The 19,619-nt window shown below is 35.9% G+C and overlaps 1 protein-coding gene across 2 annotated transcripts; it reads left to right on the top strand.

The window, feature by feature from the left end:
* Positions 1–720: 720 nt before the first annotated feature.
* On the top strand, positions 721–18,436 carry mphosph8 (M-phase phosphoprotein 8). 2 transcript variants are annotated; one of them, XM_051119525.1, is made up of 14 exons: positions 721–960; positions 6,999–7,148; positions 7,247–8,284; positions 9,596–9,677; positions 9,771–10,232; positions 12,569–12,691; positions 12,821–12,909; positions 13,244–13,384; positions 13,583–13,669; positions 15,140–15,294; positions 15,413–15,570; positions 15,654–15,778; positions 15,882–15,965; positions 17,181–18,436. In XM_051119525.1, exons 1-14 carry the CDS (start codon positions 862–864, stop codon positions 17,220–17,222), a joined length of 2,835 nt encoding a protein of 944 aa, XP_050975482.1. In that variant the 5' UTR covers positions 721–861; the 3' UTR covers positions 17,223–18,436. The 2 variants fall into 2 exon arrangements, with proteins under 2 accessions (XP_050975482.1, XP_050975483.1); XM_051119526.1 differs by having other exon boundaries at positions 722–960; positions 7,250–8,284.
* The last annotated feature ends 1,183 nt before the right edge of the window (positions 18,437–19,619 follow it).

The following is a 19,619-nucleotide window of genomic DNA, read 5'->3' as shown; positions in this document are numbered from 1 at the left end:
GTATATTGTTAGAAAATATTTCTATTTTAAATAAACACTGTTCTTTTTAACTTTTTATTTCTTTAAAAAATCCTGAAAAAAGTATCACAGGTTCCAAAAAAAATAACTGTTTTCAACATTGATAATAAATCAGTATATTAAAATGATTTCTGAAGGATCATGTGACACTGAAGACTGAGGTAAGGAGGACTGAAGAAAATTCAGCTTTGCATCACAGAAATAAATTCTGTTTCAAAGTATTAAAATAGAAGTCCATTATTTTACTTTTTTTAAATTTCACAATATTACTTTTTTTATTTTCTTTATTTTCGATTAAATAAATGCAGCCTTGATGAGCAGAAGAAACGTCATTAAAACGCATTACAAATTTTACAGATCCCAAACTTTTGAACAACGGTGTAAATAAAATATTTAGCTTATGTAAAAATTTTAACATCTTATTGAAAAGTCAATTTTAGCGAAAGTCACTTCACCTCATTTGTCTAGTTCTCTTTTTTTTTTTTTTTTTTGTCGCCTGTGATATATTTAGCAGTGGGAGAAGATAACCTCAGTCATATCGTCTGTCACCGCTTACACACACACACACACACAACACGTACAGACAGAGGGAGCCTCCTCCTGTTGTAGTACTCCCCGTGTTGCCACGTCCTCTTACAATACGCGACCTCGAGTGTGTGTTTTCCCAAAGCCATATTGCGCGTTTTTCTTACGCGATCTGGCAACACGGAGTACTATCACAGCAAGTGCGCTCCTGCTGTATTCGTGTGTATGTGCATTAGTTCGGCTGCCGTGCGGCCTTCATGCTGTTAGCACACATATATACAACATATAGCGTCAATATTTGGCTTAGTTGAAGCATAAATGGCTTCCGGAACCGAGAGAGCGGAGCCTGGAGACAGCGAGCAGGATGAAGAAGATGTATATGAAGTGGAGAGGATTATTGACATGCAAGTGAGAGAGGTGAGAGAGTGTATTTGTGACGGAGCTTCGGATGCCATCTTGCTAGCGGAGTAGCATGTCGCTATTACTGTCCTTAGTAAATACTGCAGACACGTGTATTATTAATAGGATAACCTTAAAAAAATTCTGCAAAGGGCGATTTTACGGCCTGTTTGCCTTAAAACAACAACTTCCCGCAGGGCTGTATTCACTCGTTGTAACTTTCTGACGGTTAGCTCAGCTCACCGCCCGGGTTGAGTCACGAGCAGGGGCGCAAGACAAATTCTGTTTCAACGGCTCCTGTTGTTTACATCACACCGGCTTAAAATCTAGATAAATGAGTTTAAACACCGGACTAAATCTCTCCACGCCCAAAATGAGTGCCGAACACCACCAACGACGTTTTATGCGGAGCAAAACACCGTTGACAGCAGTGACAGTCATTCAAGGCTTTATGTGCACCGTTGTTTACAGCATCCATATCTGAACATGCAAATTATTAGTTCACTTTGGATAGAAATCGATAGAAAAGAGACTTTTTATGACTGTATCTTATGCGCATGCATATGATAGCACAGCATGCAAGTTCACAAGTGTAACAAATAAATACATTTTTACAAACATTGAAGATGACAGATGAATCGCATATTTTTAGCCCTTCATACATAGTTCTGACTGGAATGCGTAACAGTGATTCAGCATTTTGCTTTATAAATCATTATTTATTATTAGAATGGAATACTCATTTTTAGTAGTTTACAGTATTGTTAGATGTAGTAACTGCAGCTGCAATGGGGAGCCGGTTTAGGCATGGATTTGGTCTGTAGATGTGTTTTGGAGGTTTGTTTTCCTGTTCCTTGTCTAGGTGCTTTATGCAAACGCCTCTTGGGCTCTCATAAACAGAGAGAGGGGAGTATCACATTACAGACCACTTTCGTCACCCTGAGGTCTGGAGATCCTGGGTTGCCTGTGCAGATGTGAAATGCTGACCGAATGATTTCTAGGAGACTTTTTTATGGCCGTTCCAGCTGTGTTAAATGCAGGAAAGACTGATCACTTCATGCCGGAATGCTTTGGTTTATTTTGGTGGAGCTGCATTCAGCAGCACCTAATCTAGAAATATCACAAGGGCATGCGTGTGTGTGTTTGTGGAACTGTGCGTCAGTAATACTGAAAGAACAGGTGTTATGTGACAATGGGAGGTTTGTTATTAAATAACTTAAAGAGGAAAGGGAAGACAGATAGTGGAGTGAGCAGACAAAGTTTAACTGACAAGGGATAGCGATAGAAGAAAATTGCAGACAAGTGTGTTGTAGCTGGATTCCTGTTGGTGGAAATTGATAAGTCTCTGTAAAGTGAATTGAGGAGGTCAGTGTTTAGAGGACAGATAACACACAAGGCATGTAAAATCCAATTTTGTAGCGGTCAGTGCCCTTTGAACTGGAGTCAGTTCTACTGTAATTGCAGATTTGCAGTATCTGTAATGTGTGAGGTGACTGAGTGTGTTGAATGTGAGAGGATCTTTCTCATTTGAGTCTTGTAATATTGTCTAGATGTTGGGAAGATTGCTTTTTAAAGTCACTTTAAATACATGTACCCTAATGTCATATTTTAAGCTTACACTACTATTATTAGATTTTTAAATGTTTATTTTTTTTAAAGAAAGCCTGCATTTGTTTGATTCAGAATACAAGCAAAAGCAGTACATTTTAAAAATATTTTTACAGTTTAAAATAACTGCTTTCTATTTGAATATATTTTAAAATGTAATTTATTCATGTGATCAAAGCTAAGTTTTTAGCATCAGTACTCCAGTCTTCAGTGGCACATGATCCAAGAAACTTTTTATTATTATTATCAATATTTAAAACTCATCAGGATTCTTTGATGAATAGAAAGATTCAAAGATCAGCGTTTATCTAAAATAAAAAGCTATAAAAAGTTTAAAAATTAATAATTAATAAAGCAAGGATGCTTTATATTGGTCAAAAGTGATGATAAGAACATTTATAATATTACAAAAGATTTCTATTTCAGATAAATTCTGTTCTTCTGAACTTTCTATTCCTCAAAGAAACCTGAAAAATTCTACTTTGCTGTTTTCAACATAATAATAATAAATGTTTTTTGAGCAACAAATCAGAATAGTACAGTGGTTTTTGAAGCATGTGACTGGAGTAATGATGCTAAAAATCACAGGAATAAATTGCATATTGAAATATATTTAAATAGAAAGCAGTTATTTTAAATGCTAAAAATATTTCAAAATTTTCCTGTTTTGCTGTACTTTGGATCAAATAAATGCAGGCTTGGTGAGCAGAAGAGACTTCTTTAAAGAACATTAAAAATCTTACTATTCTTTTGACTGGTAGTGTATTACCTCCATTTCTACCACAGCCGTTTGTAGTTTAAAATTATAGATGATGCCAAACATCAGTGTCAGAAATAAGCTTTTTATTATTATTTGTTTTATTTTTTCATGTTTATACATGTTATATGTTTTTTTTTTTTTTAACACCAACTCAGCATATAATGATATATATTATATCATAATCATATAATGATTTCCGAAAGATCAGGTGATGCTGAAGACCGGAGTAATGGCTGCTGAAAATTCACAGGAATAAATTACATTTTAAAATGTATTAAAATAGAAGACAATATTACTGTTTTAGAGTATTATTCATCAAATAAGTGCAGCTTTGGTGAGCATAAGAGACTTATTAAAAGTCTTTTTTTTTTTTTTTTTTTTTTTTTGTAAACTTAGTCACCTTTTGAACAGTAGTATGTGTTTAACAACAATCAACTCAAACAACAAAGCAAATACTAATTTGACTGCTATAGATCACTGTTACATTGTCATTAGCATTAAACCCATAATTAGGGAGATAATATAGAAAGATAACCCATAATAAAAGAAGATATTTAATGCTTGATTACATTAAATGCTCTCACGTTCTGAATATCTGATACATTTCAGTTTTAATTAAGTGCGGTTTTATATCAAGACCTTGTTCTTTTGTGACCCTGCTAATATGGCTTTTTGAATTAGAGCTATTTCTATCTGTGTCTCTGTGTGTCATTCTCAGCGTCCGTCACGACTTCATCCAAGTGGTGTCCATTCATACTGACTGCAACATGAGACAGTCAGCGATGGCTGTGAGCCAGTGACAACCACTCTCAGATCAGCTGACAGCCTGTGCTTACTAGACTGCTGTGCTTTGGCACACACACACAGACAATCATGTTTTTAACTCGCTTGTTTACATAAATACAGTGATTAACTGCTTCTCACTGCTGCTTGGTCCTGCACAGAGGCAGTTGTACAGGAAACTAGCACTCCAATCTAAGCCAAGGCTCTCGAAATAGGTGTGCGCCTACTAGCAGGATCTCACACTTTAAGACAAAGACAGATTTGGGTTAACATACAACAGCCACCGATGTATACTGAGTTGCTTGCCAGTGTTGTGAATCCAGTTGATGTAAAAGAAGAAAAAGATCTCATCCATTCTGTCGATTGGGATTAAAGCATATTATTTGGCTTTGATCTTTAGCTATTATTAATCCTCCAGATAGAGTCACAGGAAATAAAAGGAGCAGGGAATCAGCAGTGTTTGTTACTTAGCAACGCAGCGGATAATGAACTTCCCTTTGAAACTAACCTGTGGCGCTTGGGATGTGTCTGCTAAGCATTAATTACTGCCTTAATGCCTCCTATAAACATCACCCTGCTCGTCGTTCTCTCACGTAGTGCATGACACTAGTGATAATGCGAGGTAGACGTCTGACACTACAGTCTAAGTAGTGTTTTTATGTCATAAAAACAAAAAGTTCACTTATGCCCTAAGAGTTTTTCAAGATAAATTACAGTTTGTCATGTTGTATCTTTTCCTCAGTCTGTTTTTGTCTGTACTAGTCAGTGTTATTTTAGTATTGTTTATAATATTATATTTATTTTGTACTAGTATATATGTGTGTGTATACATAATATACACACTGCTGTTAAAATGTTTGGGATCAGTAAGATTTTTAATGTTTTTAAAGAGGTCTCTTATGCTCGTCAAGGCTGCATTTATTTAATTGGAAATACAGAAAAAAATGAAATATTGTTACAGTTTAAAATAATGGTTTTCTGTTTTGATATATTTTAAAATGTAATTTATTACTGTGATGCAAAGCTACATTTTCAGTATCATTACTCCAGTCTTCAGTGTCACATGATCCTTCAGAAATCATTCTAATATGCTGATTTATTACTTCAGTTTTCAATGTTGGAAACAGTTGTGCTGCTTGATATTTTTTTGAAACCTGTGACTCTTTTTTTTTTCAGGATTCTTTGAACAACACATTGAAAAGAACAGCATTTATTCAAAATAAAAATATATTTTATAACAATATACGTCTTTATCACTTTTTATCAGTTAAGCACATCCTTGGTGAATACAAGTATTATTATTATTATTTTTTTTTAAAGAATAGACATTTACTGACCCCAGACTTTTGTGTTGTTACAAAAGATTTCCATTTTAAGTAAATGCTGTTCTTTTTAACTCTTTTTGTATTAAAGAATCTGAAAAAAACTGAAAAAATGTATTACAGGTTCCAACAAAATATTTAGCAGCATAACTGTTTTCAACGTTTATAATAAATCAGCATTTTAGAATGATTTCTAAAGGATCATGTGACACTGAAGACTGGAGAATAATGCTGAAAATTCACCCTTGCGTCACAGAAATAAATTACATTTTAAAATATATTTACATAGAAATCAGTTAATTTACAATGAAATAATATTTCACAATATTACTGATTTTTCCTGGATTTTTGATCAAATAAATGCAGCCTTGATGAGTATAAGAATCTTCTTTAAAAAAATAAAACATTAAAATGTACTGATCCCAAACTTTTGAACAGCAGTGTATATTTCATTTATATATATATTAAAGTTATATATTTTCAAATCTTTATGTAGGCATTAATATATAATGTTTATTAACATACATTAAATATATAGAATAAATATATGTATATACTAGTATTATTTATATTATACTACTTTGCTGTTATAGTATTAATATTTTTATTTAGCTTTTATTTGTATATTTTCAGTTTTCCTTTTAGTTTTAACAATTTTATATATCATCATCGTTATTATTTCTTATTTTCGGTATTGTATTTATTTTGTTTATGTTATTGATTTTAGTGCTTCAAATTTAACGATCCATCCACACACTGTGGTTGAGTAAAACCGGTCTTTTGAGTTCCTAGACATAACTGATAAAGCCGCTTATGGCAAACATGGCAAAACAAGTATCAAAAGATATTAAAAGTGCAGCAGTGAGCCATATGTTGTTTTGTTTTGTTTTTTTTGGGCCGTTTTTGCATTTTTCTGGATAGGACAGTGGCGATATGACAGGAAACGAGTGGGAGAGAGAGAGAGATGGGGGTGGATTCGGGAAAGGTCCATTAGGCGGGATTCGAATTCGGGACATCCGAAGCGCAACTGCACCATATGTCGGTGCGCTACCCATATCGGTGCCAAGCCATATGTATTTCAGAACAAAAATAAACTGCTGTGCATTCATTTATGCATTAAATTATATCTTACAAAGCCATATACAATGCATTTATTGTTTGTAGCATATTTCAATAATAAACTAACCGGTGCTAAAATCCACATTTTAAAAATCTTTACATTTCCTCTGGTGTTTCTAGTCAAATTAATGTATTTTCTGAGCCAATAATATTAACGTTAACCCTGTGCACATTTTTATATTTAGTTATATTGAAAAAGTTTCAATTCAGTCCGTTGTAACATTGATTACTATGGAAATGAAAGCACCCAAACGGAAGTTAGAATTCTTCATGGCGCCACTCATTGGTTACTGAGGAAAAAGGTGGATAGGGGTTTCATGGCCCTGTAATGGGTGTTTAAACCTGTATGTTTTAATGTACATTACTGTCAGTATTTTTTGGAGATTGTAGCTAACCCTCTGGTAGGCCATGATTTTTGACCTCTGACTTTTTTTTTTTTTTTTTTTTTTTTTTTTTTTTTACAGGGAGTAGTGCTGTACCGGGTGCGATGGAAGAACTATTCATCGGACGATGACACCTGGGAGCCTGAGGAACACTTGGACGACTGCAGGGAAGTGCTGCTTGCCTACAAAAAGGCCCTGGCTGAAATGAAGCCAAAGAAGGAAACTGGCATGGTGAGATATGATTGTAGTTTTTCTAAAAGCTTTTACAGACAAATCTGGTTTACTTGATGAAGTCTTCGTGAATATTGATGGTGCTCCGTTGTGCCTAGAAGCTGCCGATGAAGAGTGATCTGTTTGATGCTGATTCTGAGAGTGACAGTGATAAAGAAAAACACAGAGAATCACCTATAAAGAAGAAGAAGAAGAAAAAGAAGAAAGTGGAGGAATCAGATGATGAGATGCCTGTAAAGGAAAAGAAGAAGAAGAAAAAGAAGGAGAAATGGCGGGAAGACAAGCCTCTGCCTGCACCTGAGTCTGATGAGGAGGAGGCAGAAAGCAGGGAACCTTCCCCTGCACCTCCTAAAAAAGACACAAAGAAGAGACTCATTGACTCTGACGAGGATGATGCCCCAGTTACTCCTAAGAAACAAAAGAAGCTTGACAAGCATAGAGATGGAGGAAAGCAGAGGAAAGAGAGCGGAGAGGACCGCAAGAAAAAGAAGATAAAGTCAAAAAAAGAGATCGATAGCTCAGACGATGAGGACGAGAAGAGCGACGTGCCCTCTGAGTCCCACACCGATGATACGACGAACACCGAAACGAATGATTCCACCAAAACCGCAACGACAAAAAACACAGACAAATCTGCGAGAAGTGAGACTGGAGGTGATCTTAAACAAGCCAAGCAGAAAAAGCCCAAGTCTGACCTGAAGCTGCAAGGTTTCAAAGACCTGATTCAAGAGAAGAAGCCTAAAAAATTAGAGGTTTCAACGGCCACACCTAAAGAAAGTGCTGGGAACAAGCACAAGAGCCTTACTAGTAGCAAGAGCACTAGCAAGTCTTCTCGCAGCGAGGAGGAGCCCGACTCCAGTGACACGGGGGCAGCTACGTCCGTTCCCAAGTCAAAGGTTAAAAGCAAAGGACAGGAAGCAGCCCCACCTTCTCAGAAGCTCTCATCTGCATCTTCCTCCTCCTCATCTTCCACAGCATCAACAGCCCCCATCAAGCCCAAAGAGGAGGAACCGAAGGAAGAAGCTGGTGAGAAGGGAGGTGCATCTAACTTGTTTGAGAAGTTCCTCTTGAACTGTGAGGCAAAAGATCGTGTACCAAGGAGACAAGCGGAGCAGAACAAGAGTGCAACTCAAAAGGTACAGCTCTAAACCTTTGATGTAACCCATTTCTTCACTTGTTAAAATAACTAGTACGAGATTATGATTTATTATTAGGGGATCAAGTGCGTAGAGCTGAAACCCTATTGTAATTGTTGGAATGATAACGAATAAGCGAAAGTATGATATTGCTTATAACTCCTGCACCCCTAGTCGCAGGCTCAGACAAAACGCTCAGATTCGATCATGAGCCTGCCAATATTTTTGGGTATTTCGCATTTTTTGAAAAAACTATTTTTGCAAACTAGTCCTAGGTTTTTCGCCCAATCGAAACCAAACCAGTGCAGGAAGATTCTCTGGAGAGTAAATATCAATTATTTAAAAAAAAATTTCGACAAAGGGGCACCAAAACGTACAAAAGGGGCAGGGCCACTTTTATTAAAACTCTTGAGCAGGATAAGCTATCTCCGCCAAATTCAGAACACTTATGTAAGAGCTCAATCTGAGGTCACGGGAAAAAAATTGCGGAGCTTGGCCACTTGGTGTTGCTATTAGAGGGGAAAAATGTGAAAATTGCTATAATTGCTCAACCATTTTTCCTTTCAGCATAAAAATTAGTTTAAAGTGTCTTAGTTTAAAGTGCCACAAGTGTATATAAGGACATTTGCATGTCTCAAAACATGGCTGCCATTCGCAATGTTTGCACACCTGTTAGACAAGATTAACAGAGGTCGATCGGAACAAAACTCCGTGGGCCTGTTCAGCTCACAGCCCCAAAGGTATTTTGAAAGAAATCGGCTACTGGGGGGGCGATGTCGCATTTTTCAAGGGCTTAAACGATTGTATGTCACACGGTTTTTCAATATTCGTATCATTCTCATTCTAGACAATTTTGCTTCTAGAACCACTGCTGTCAATGAAATTGTTTCTTAAATGATTGAGAAAATCTCAAAAACCTAATTTGCTAAATAGTCTTAGTTTTTTTTATTTTTTTGGCTCATTCTGGAAGAAAACACCGCAGTACAATTCTCTCCAGGTTAATAATTATCAAAAGATGTTGACATTTACCCTTTGGGAAGCTATAATGGGGTCATTCAGAAAATGGGCCTGTCCAAATTGACCCAAAATCCTATAAAACCTAAAGGAAAACTTTACAAAACCTGGTGAGCACATGATTCTAAACATTAAAAAAACACAACATTTCTATGGTAAACTAACTGGATTTCTAAAAATGCTTTCTAATATGATGACTTTTCTTTGATGTCTTTACTGTCACTTTTGATCAATTTAATGCGTCTTTGCTGAATCAAAGCAAAATTGGAAAAAAAAAACAAATTACTTGTTTTACAGGTTTCAGGAAAAAATGACAAGAAAACAAAATTGTCAAAGCAGTCTCCTGCACGGAAACCTGATTCAGAGAAGGCAAAAGATGGTAAAAAACATTTGTAGCCGACTTAAAATGTTCACTCTTATTCCTAGTCTTGTGCTTTTTGTTTGATTAACCACTACATTCTTCTCCTGCCAGCGCCTCGACCCGGTCAGAGTCCTGTCTCTATGGATATCGACGAGAAACAGGAGAGGGGAGCATCCGAGGTGGAGAAAAGTGATAAATCAGATGAACCGCCCCCCAAGTCTAAGGAGGAATTACTCCGAGAGCAGAGAGAGGAAGAGCAAAGGAAGAGGAGAGAAAAGTTGGAAGAAGAGGAGAGGAGGAGGAAAGAAAGGATTGAAGAAGAGGAGAGAAAGAAGAAAGAGAGAATAGAGGAAGCTCAACGGGAGAGAAAAGCGCGCATGGAGGAGCAACAGAGATATGCAGAGGAGGCCCGGAAGTCCAAGGCTGAGTCAATAGCGTCTCCTGACTCAACAGAAGACAGATGGAAGGACAAGAAGAGGAGAAGGAGGGATGACAGTGAATCACGGGTCTTCACTGCCTGCGATGACAATCAGGACTCTCAGGAGACCGTAGAGCGCTCGGACAAAACTCCTGGTTTGTATTTGGCAATGTAAAATTGAAAGAGGTTTAACTTCTGACAACACGTCTTGAGATGCCTGCATTTTGTTCATTTGCATTTGGGTTGCACAGTTTATTGACATAAAGCTAAAATCGCAATATGGCTCAGTGAGATGATCAAATTGCAAAGGTGTTTTCAGTGAGAGCAGCTCTGTTTGCAGTAAATGCTTCTCCACACAAACCAGTTTCTGCATCTGCTCTGAGTTTGGGTCGCTTACAATGTGCAATTCAAAACACAACAAACTCTAAGCGTGCTTTCATACTTTAATGAGATGTGCTTATCAGCTGGCAGTGTCAAAAAAAAAAAAAAAAAGCGAAGCTTTATAGGGATAGTTTGCCCAAAAATAATAATTCTGTCATTAACTACTCACCCTCATAATGTTCCAAACCCGTAACCCCTTCGTGCATCTTCAGAACACAAATTGAGATATTTTTTATGAAATCCGAGAGCTTTCTGACCCTGCTTTGACAGCAAGGCAACTGACACATTAAAAGGCCCAGAAAGGTAGTAAGGACACTGATAAAATAGTCCATGTGATATCAGTCGTTCAACCGTAATTTTATGAAGCTACAAGAGTACTTTTTGTGTGCAAAGAAAACAAAAATAATGACTTTATTCAACAGTTCTTCTGTTCCGTGTCGTTCTCCGCCGCCATTCACGAGAGTACAACGAAACATGAGAGTGAGTACTTAATGACAAAATTTTCATTTTGGGGTTTTCAACTTTCAACTTCAATTTTCAACTTTAGGGGCTTCCTGTGGTTTTCCACCAAAATGAAAGCTTGATGGTTTAATGTTTAAAAGTGTTTAAAAAAACAATTACCCATTATGATGATGATGATATTTATTGTAATTTATTTATTAATATAATAATAATTATTACTATTATTATATTTAAAAACAATTACCCATTATGATGATGATGATATTTATTGTTATTTATTTATTAATATAATAATAATTATTACTATTATTATATTTAAAATTATATTATTTTCCTTGAATACTCTTAACAGTGAAATACAACAGTCATAATATTTCTTATTATTTCTGTTTTCTTTTTTGATCTAGTGATAATAATCATAATAGAAATAATAATATTTTATAATATAATTTAAAAGAATTTGTACAGCCTGCAACCAGCATAGCAAACTAGGAGGTTTTTCCCCATTTTAAATCCTAATGACTGTTTTTATCAAAAAAACTGCAATTTGATGTGGGTTTTTGCACCAAAGCAGCAGCCCTAATTTGCTCTTAAAGTAGTAGTTCACTTCCAGAACAAACATTTACAGATAATTTACTCACCTCCTTGTCATCCAAGATGTTCATGTCTTTTTTCAGTCATAAAGAAATTGTTTTTTGAGGAAGACATTTCAGGATTTCTCTCCATATAGTGGACTTCAGTGGAGCTCCTGAGTTTGAACTTCCAAATTGCAGTTTAAATGCAGCTTTAAAGAGCTCTAAAGCCGAGGAAGAACAGTCTTATCTAGCAAAGCGATCAGTTATTTTCTAAAAAAAAAAAAAAAAAATTCCAATTAATATACTTTTGTGTTTGTGTATTTCGGTTCAAGACCGTTATTGTAGGTCCAAAAAATCCCATCTCATTTTCTCTTCCAACTTCAGAATTGTCTGACATCGCTGTTTTACCTTTTTTTTTTTTTTTTGTAAAGGGCATTTGATCTTCTTTTCATGTTCACTTTGTAAACACTGGGTCGGTACTTCAGCAGCAATGTAGGACGATTTTGAAGTTGGAGGAGAAAATAAGATGTGGAGTTTTTCAACATACCCTAACTGTCTTTGAACAGGAATACACAGTTCACGCAGAGCTAGACAAGACGAGCGTTTGAGGTTAAAAAGTATATAAATTGTAAAAAAAAAAAAAAAGAAATTTGGAAAATGATTATCATTTTGCTAAATAAGACTCTTCTTCCTCAGCTGGGATCGTTTAGAGCTCTTCGAAGCTGCATTTAAACTGCGTTTTGGAAGTTCAAACTCACGGGCACCATTGAAGTCCACTATATGGAGAGAAATCCTGAAATGTTTTCCTCAAAAAAAACATAATTTCTTTACAGCTGAAAAAAGAAAGATATGAACACCTTGGATGACAAGGAGGTGAGTAAATTATCTGTACATTTTCGCTCTGAAAGTGAACTTCTTGAAGTTAGCCGTTTTTCAACGGAAAAACACATCTTGTCTGATCAGTTAGCATTTTTGCTGTATATGTATTATAGGCATGCGGTTAGTTGATATAGTGGGTCCCGAGCTGTTTATGAGTCCCTGGATGCTAATAACTACATGTTTCTGTGTGACAGACAGGGGACCGCCATCTCTTAATCTTGGGGTGGAGCTCAAGCTGGACTGGATGACACTGGAGGACTTTCAGAAACACTTGAATGGAGAGGATGAGAATCTCTCTCCGCTAGCCTTAACTCCCGGTGAGTGATACCCACACCGAATCGCATATTTCAGGTCCATCTTTCATTGATTGTAACATTTCAGTTCTCAGCTGATTTAAGTTTTCTTCATCATTTTACCATTTACCAAGTTTACTATGTAACTTTCAGGTGAGCTGCGAGAAGCAGTGAAGAATGGGAATTACCTGGCGGTAAAACGTGCACTTAGTTCCAAAGAGGACTACAATCTGGACCAGGAGGTATGTTACTTATTTTACTTTCTCTCTTCCTTTCTTTTCCTCTCTGCCTGTCTCTGTCTCAAATCTATATTTATGACCCGTCAGAAAGCTGGGTCATGTTTTCAGTCAAACATACTTGTCTGGAATGCCTGAAGAAACCTGCCTGTTAAAACATGTAATATAATGGTGAAGAAACATATTTTTTGGATACAGATGGTGTATCTGCATCTACTAGCAGAGACTAACTGGACCTTTAGCAAGGGCAGCCGTACCTTGATCACTCAGTCAACATGCTTTTTGGTAGGATGTCAGATAAACATCTTTGAATGTTTTGTGTATGTGCTGCCACCTGCAGGATTCGAGCGGCATGTCCTTAACACTGCTGGCTGCTGCAGGCGGTCAGGATGACGTCCTCAGGCTGCTCATTAAGAAAGGAGTGAAGGTCAACGCTAGACAGAAGAATGGCACCACTGCTCTGATGCATGCTGCTGAAAAGGTGCACAACAACACTGCTCTGTTAAGGATGATGTCTCTCATGATGATAGTTTTTACATCAACCACTAATACAAGAGAATTTTAGCATGTTATATTTGTCTTAGTATAGTTAAGTACCCATTTTTTGTGTCATTTTGTTGGTAAGTGCTCAAGCTCACAGCAATCTATTTTAATACCTAACTGTTCGTGTTTGGTGCAGAACTTCTTGACGACAGTGGCCATTCTTCTAGAAGCAGGAGCATCTGTAAATGCCCAAACTCTGGGTGGAGAAACAGCTCTCATGAAGGTGAGACGGTTGATATATTGATCCGGGAATTAGATCTCTACAAACAGAAAGAGGTTTGTTAATGACCGTATGATTGCTAATCATAGCAATTTTCATTAAGATTTTTAAAAATGTTTTTGAAAGAAAAAAACAAACTCTTAAACACATCAGATTGTACCATCATCATGTATTTGAGAAAAAAAAACAGTAAAAACAGTAATAATATGAAATATTACAATTTAAAATAACTGAATTTTCAGTAGCCATTACTCCATTCTTCAGTGTCAAATTATTATTCAGAAATCATTCTAAGATGCTGATTTATTACTTTTATTATCAATGTTAAAAACAGTTGTGCTGCTTAATATTTTTTTGGAACATGTGATTCTTTTCAGGATTCTTTGATTAATAAAAAGTTCAAAAGAACAGCGTTTATTCAAAATAGAATTTTTCCCTAACAATATAAGTCTTTGCTATCACTTTTTATTCATTGATCAGATCCTTGGTGAATAAAAGTATTAATTTCTTTCCAAAAAATAAAGAATAAAAAATTACTGACCACAGACTTTTAAATGATAGTTTATAAAGATCTCCATTTGAAAAAAAATGCTGTTCTTTTAACATTTTATTTATTAAAGAATCCTGAAAAAGTATCGCAGGTTCCAAGACTGGAGTAATTATCCTGAAAGTTCATCTTTGCATCACAGGAATAAATTACATTTTAAAATATATTCACAAAGGGGTTTTTTTGTTGTATATATTAATATATATATATAATATGAAGAGTTCAGATGCAAATTCAGCTAAGTCCATCTGACATCTTTCTTTAAAAAATGCATTTTTATCAGGCTCAGATGTATAGGTTTCTATGTACCGATACTTCTGACTGGGCTGAGGGTGGTATTTTAGCGAGTTTGAAGAAAAAGTATTTGATGGACGTATAATATGTGTCGAGAGCATTTACTCATTATTATAGTATCATTATCTCATTTTTGACGGAGATGGCTGGACAGATGGAGCTGGTTTTGCATCTGAAAAAACCATCTGAACTATATATATATATATATATATATATATATATATATATATATATATGTATATATGTATATATGTATATATAGAAAAAATAAAAAAAATCAAAATATTGAGAAAATCACCTTTAAAGTTGTCCAAATGAAGTTCTTAGCAAAGCATTTTACTAATCAAAAATTAAGTTTTGACATATTTATGGTAGGAAATTGACTAAATATCTTCATGGAGCTTGATCATTATTTAATGTCCGAATGATTTTTGGCATAAAAGAAAAATCTATCATTTTGACCCATACAATGTATTTTTGGCTATTGCTACAAATATACCCGTGCTACTTATGACTGGTTTTGTGGTCCAGGGTCACATATTGTTTTATAGTTTAGATATTAGGTTGTGCTTTAGCTATGAGACAGTATGCACTTATAGGTTAACTTTTTTTGTTGTATTATTCTTTCTAAGGCTTGTAAGAGGGGCAATGCAGATGTGGTCCGCCTCCTGTTGGAGTATGGCGCTGACTGCAACATCCTGTCTAAACACAAGAACACTGCCTTGTACTATGCTAAACTTAGCAACAATTTGATGGTATATGATCTCATCAAAGACCACATGCAGACGTGAGTGTTACATTGCTGCATTATTCAAACACCGGCATGTATATTTAAAGATATAGAACATGGGTGGGATGAAAATATCACTATTAAAATAAGACACATGTGGAAATGCGTTTTGCAGGTTATCAACTGTGGCGGAGGAGACAATCAGAGCTTATTTTGAAACGCGGCTGGCCCTGCTGGAACCTGTATTCCCTTTGGCTTGCCACAGATTGTGCGAAGGACCAGACTTTTCACTGGAATTCAACTACAAACCACCTCAACACACACCTGGAGAAGGTGAACTACTCAATTAGTCTGTTCTAAATAAATGATTTTATTTACCGAATTACTCTGCTATATTACTGCGCTTTCTGCCTCAGGATCTGGCATCCTGCTTTTTATCTTCCATGCAAATTTCCTTAATGAGATCACAGCAAGACTCTGCGGGCCCTGTAGTGTCCATGCTGTCGTCCTGAATGATAAGTTTCAGCTGCCCATCTTCTTGGTAAGACACTGATGTCACAATCAATCCTTATACAAATGTATTGTCTCTTTGTTTTGTTGGCTGTCTGCAGTCTCTCACACTATGTGTGCTGCTCCCCCTACAGGACAGCCATTTCATATACTCTTTCAGTCCTGTTCAGGGAACCAACAAACTGTTCATCCGACTGGCAGAGTCGCCCACAGCTAAGGTACTTCGGACTGTCACATTATTAATTATATGAGATGATTTAAATACTGCTGTATAAATGCCTGAACAAGTTGCAACTTTAATGTTGGGTGTTTTTGTTTTGTTTTTTTTAAGAGCTGCAAAATGATTAGTTGCGATTAATTGATTCAAAACAAGTTTGTTTGTGTACTGTGTATATTTATTATGTATACATAAATACACACACATGTATATATTAAGAAAAAAAATATGTTAGATATAATATATGTACATATATATGTAAAATATTAATATATTTTAATATATTTTATATATATTTTTTTTCATAATAATAATAATTGTTTACAGTGACATAAACAAACATAAACTTTAATTTTGAATCAATTAATCATGACTAATTGTTTTAAGCTCTCTTTTTTTTTCTGACATCTGGAAAAGTCATGGCAATAGAAATTTTAAAAAGCATCGGACATTCCGAATGATTCAGTCTGAATAGCCGGGTTTCCATCCAAAGTTACAAATTATTGTGTTTGATTCTTTTTAATTATGCATTCCGAATGATTCGGTCTGAATAGCCGGGTTTCCATCCAGACTTATGAATCACTGTGTTTGATTCTTTTTAATAATCCATTCTGAATGATTCAGCCTGAATAGCTGGGTTTCCATCCAAACATCACGAATCATTGTTTGATTCTTTTTAATTATGCATTCCGAATGATTCGCTCTGAATAGCCGGGTTTCCATCCAGACTTATGAATCATTGTGTTTGATTCTTTTTAATAATCCATTCTGAATGATTCAGCCTGAATAGCTGGGTTTCCATCCAAACATCACGAATCATTGTTTGATTCTTTTTAATGATCCAGTCTGAATGATTCGCTCTGAATAGCCGGGTTTCCATCCAAACGTCATGAATCTTTGCAATAAATGCGGTCATTGCTTTTGGAAGTACTTTACTCGGGTATTTAAAAATGACCATAACAACATTTGAACAAGTGGGGTTTTTTCATCAAAATTTTGGGTGTCCATAACTCGTTTCTGATGCAGTACATCAAAATGTGCATAAAAACAGAATGATGGAAACATAGCTAATGAATCTTTCATTTGATTTCTTTTTTTTAAACATCCTAATCCAGTAATGACTGGAAAGTTCATGTAAAAGTGGAAACTGAGCTAAACAAGCTTTATGATAATTAAAACTGTATTCATCAGGAAATGTGTTTCACTTTTTCCACAGGTTAAGCTGCTAATTTGTGCATACAGAGTCCAACTACAGTGATGCCACAATCCTCCCTTCCTGGTCAAAGGTTACCGCAGGAGTTCGGCCTCTCCAAGAACTGAAACTTTTCCTACGCTTGACACATGCCGAGCAGGAGACAGTTTAGAAACGGTTATGTTTTACTTTGAAGAAAGACTGTAGTACTAACAGGTCAATAACAACAGTCACAAATCTCAATGTGACTTTTAAATACGTGCTTGGTTAAGTGTTGCAAGTGTTTAACGAGTTTCCGGAGGTCTGATTTTGGATAGCAACTGCATCACACATGAAGGTCGGCAAATGTGACGAAATGGGTTTGTATCCGAAGGTCATTTGTAAATCTTGTTTGTAAAGTGTTCCTTTTATTTTTTCCTTTTAAATAGAATAATTTATCACTCCAGATTCACCTGTTTTGTTTTTATGTTCCGTTCTGTTCTGTTTGACCTGACCACACGCTCATCCGATGTGCTTCTGTCTGCACTGCTTGTGCAAAGTGAATGATGAATGAATGAATGAGCAGATCTTGTCACCTTGTTGCTTTGTGCTCGTGGGACTGTGACAAGACCGGACCCAAGTGTGACTTTAAAATACAATTTTCCATATTTTGTTTCCTGAGAATGTGATGGGGTTTTTTAAAGGCATGAACTAGATCCTAAATTGGACAAAATGAAGCCATTATAGTTGAAGATTTGTTTGAGTGTATACATTTGGTTTGTGAGCTATTTTAAGGGCTAATTTGTTTTTGCATTGAGAGGAGGAAGATTGAAGTCATCTAGGTAGGAGTGATCAGTAGAACAGGTTCTTTTAATCTATACTGATTAGTAGGAAACGTGACCCTTTTCATGTGTGTACCAACGTGTTGTCAGGCAGGTTGTACATCAATTCAGTTTAATTTCCTCTTAGATTTTGCATTAGAGTGTAGTTATGTAACTTCAACATGCAGCACATGAGCTCAGGTCATCTTCTGGTACTGATCATACAGATCACATGAGCGTCGTTTTCAAAAGCATTATATAAAATGATTAATGACTGAACTAAGAGTCAGATCGGGAATGTACAGCTGGGCTCAACTTGAAAGAGCTTTGAAGTGCAGTGACGTTCTTTTATTCTGTTGCTCATGGCCTACCTCTCTTTGTCTCATCGTTGTACTATTAGTGAGAGAGAGACTGCTCATTGATTCACTTCCTCTTTTGACTACAGTAAATAAACTGTACATATATTTCCATAACAATCAATATTTTGTCTTCTGTCCTATTTAAAACAGCAACAATAAATAAACAGTTGTTCTCTTAATTGATGCAGCACTACAGACTTCTATCCCTCTAATTTAATTTTATATCCACATGCAGACTCTCTCAGATGAATGTATGTTAGAATGTGTTCAGATGGGAAAGATGGCCCTTTGCCAACACACGCACTAGAAACGGATGTGATAGAAACTTCTCCAGCAGGGGTGTCCAATCCTGCAGAGACTATCTGCAACACATTTTCTGTAAGTTTCTAGCCTGAAGTCTGAAGTCTAAAGACCTTGATTAGCTGCTTCAGGTGTGTTAAATTGGCATCGGAGCTAAACTCTGCAGGTCAGTGGCCTTCCAGAAGCACAATTGGACACCCCTGCTATCAGCGCAGTGACAGAAAGACACAATCTGGATCAGTTCACTAGATATCTTCAAACTAATAAACACTGGAATACCAATCAACAGCTTTAAGGACTAAAATCGCTCATGTACAAAGGTTATATAGGAAAGTATAACAAACATTTCTGGTAACACTAAGACAAACAGGGTTATTCTGATTAACCATGTAATTCTGATATGTACATTGGTTTTCATATCTGGCACATGCATCATAATATGAACACCGTAATGTTATTTTGCTGTAGCCACATGGGTATATTTTCTGTGGTTTAGAAGTACAGGCTTTAAAGTGGGTATTAACAAGCAAAAACAGCACAGTGGTGGTGACCACTGTGACAAAATCAACAGAACAGATAGATAAAATGGAGCAGAGTTGATTCACTCAACTACTAATATCTTCAAAAACACAAATGCAAGCGTTGGACAAAATCAAATATTAATTCATCCAAACATTGTCATATGTCAAAGCTGAATTAATGATTAACTCCCTATCACCTCAAACAGACATGCTTAAGTGTAAAATACTAGGCCTATATGATTAGTGTCTGTTTATTCAAAATAACTCTTAGCTTAGCTTAGAGCTAATGGTCTTGCCTAATGTTATTTTTAATACGCACATAGCATAATGTCGACTCTGTCGACAAATTATTGTTTTATATGTATTACTTTATGACCAATACTAATAACACTGTTTTGCAATCTAATTTTACGACAACAAACTGGGTCACACAATTCATATCTTTCTTCGAACCCATCAGTGCCCACTTGTGTTGGGCAAGAG

The sequence above is a fragment of the Labeo rohita genome, chromosome 9 (assembly GCF_022985175.1).
Source record: "Labeo rohita strain BAU-BD-2019 chromosome 9, IGBB_LRoh.1.0, whole genome shotgun sequence".
NCBI lineage: Eukaryota > Metazoa > Chordata > Actinopteri > Cypriniformes > Cyprinidae > Labeo > Labeo rohita.
This window is presented reverse-complemented; position numbering and strand designations above follow the sequence as displayed.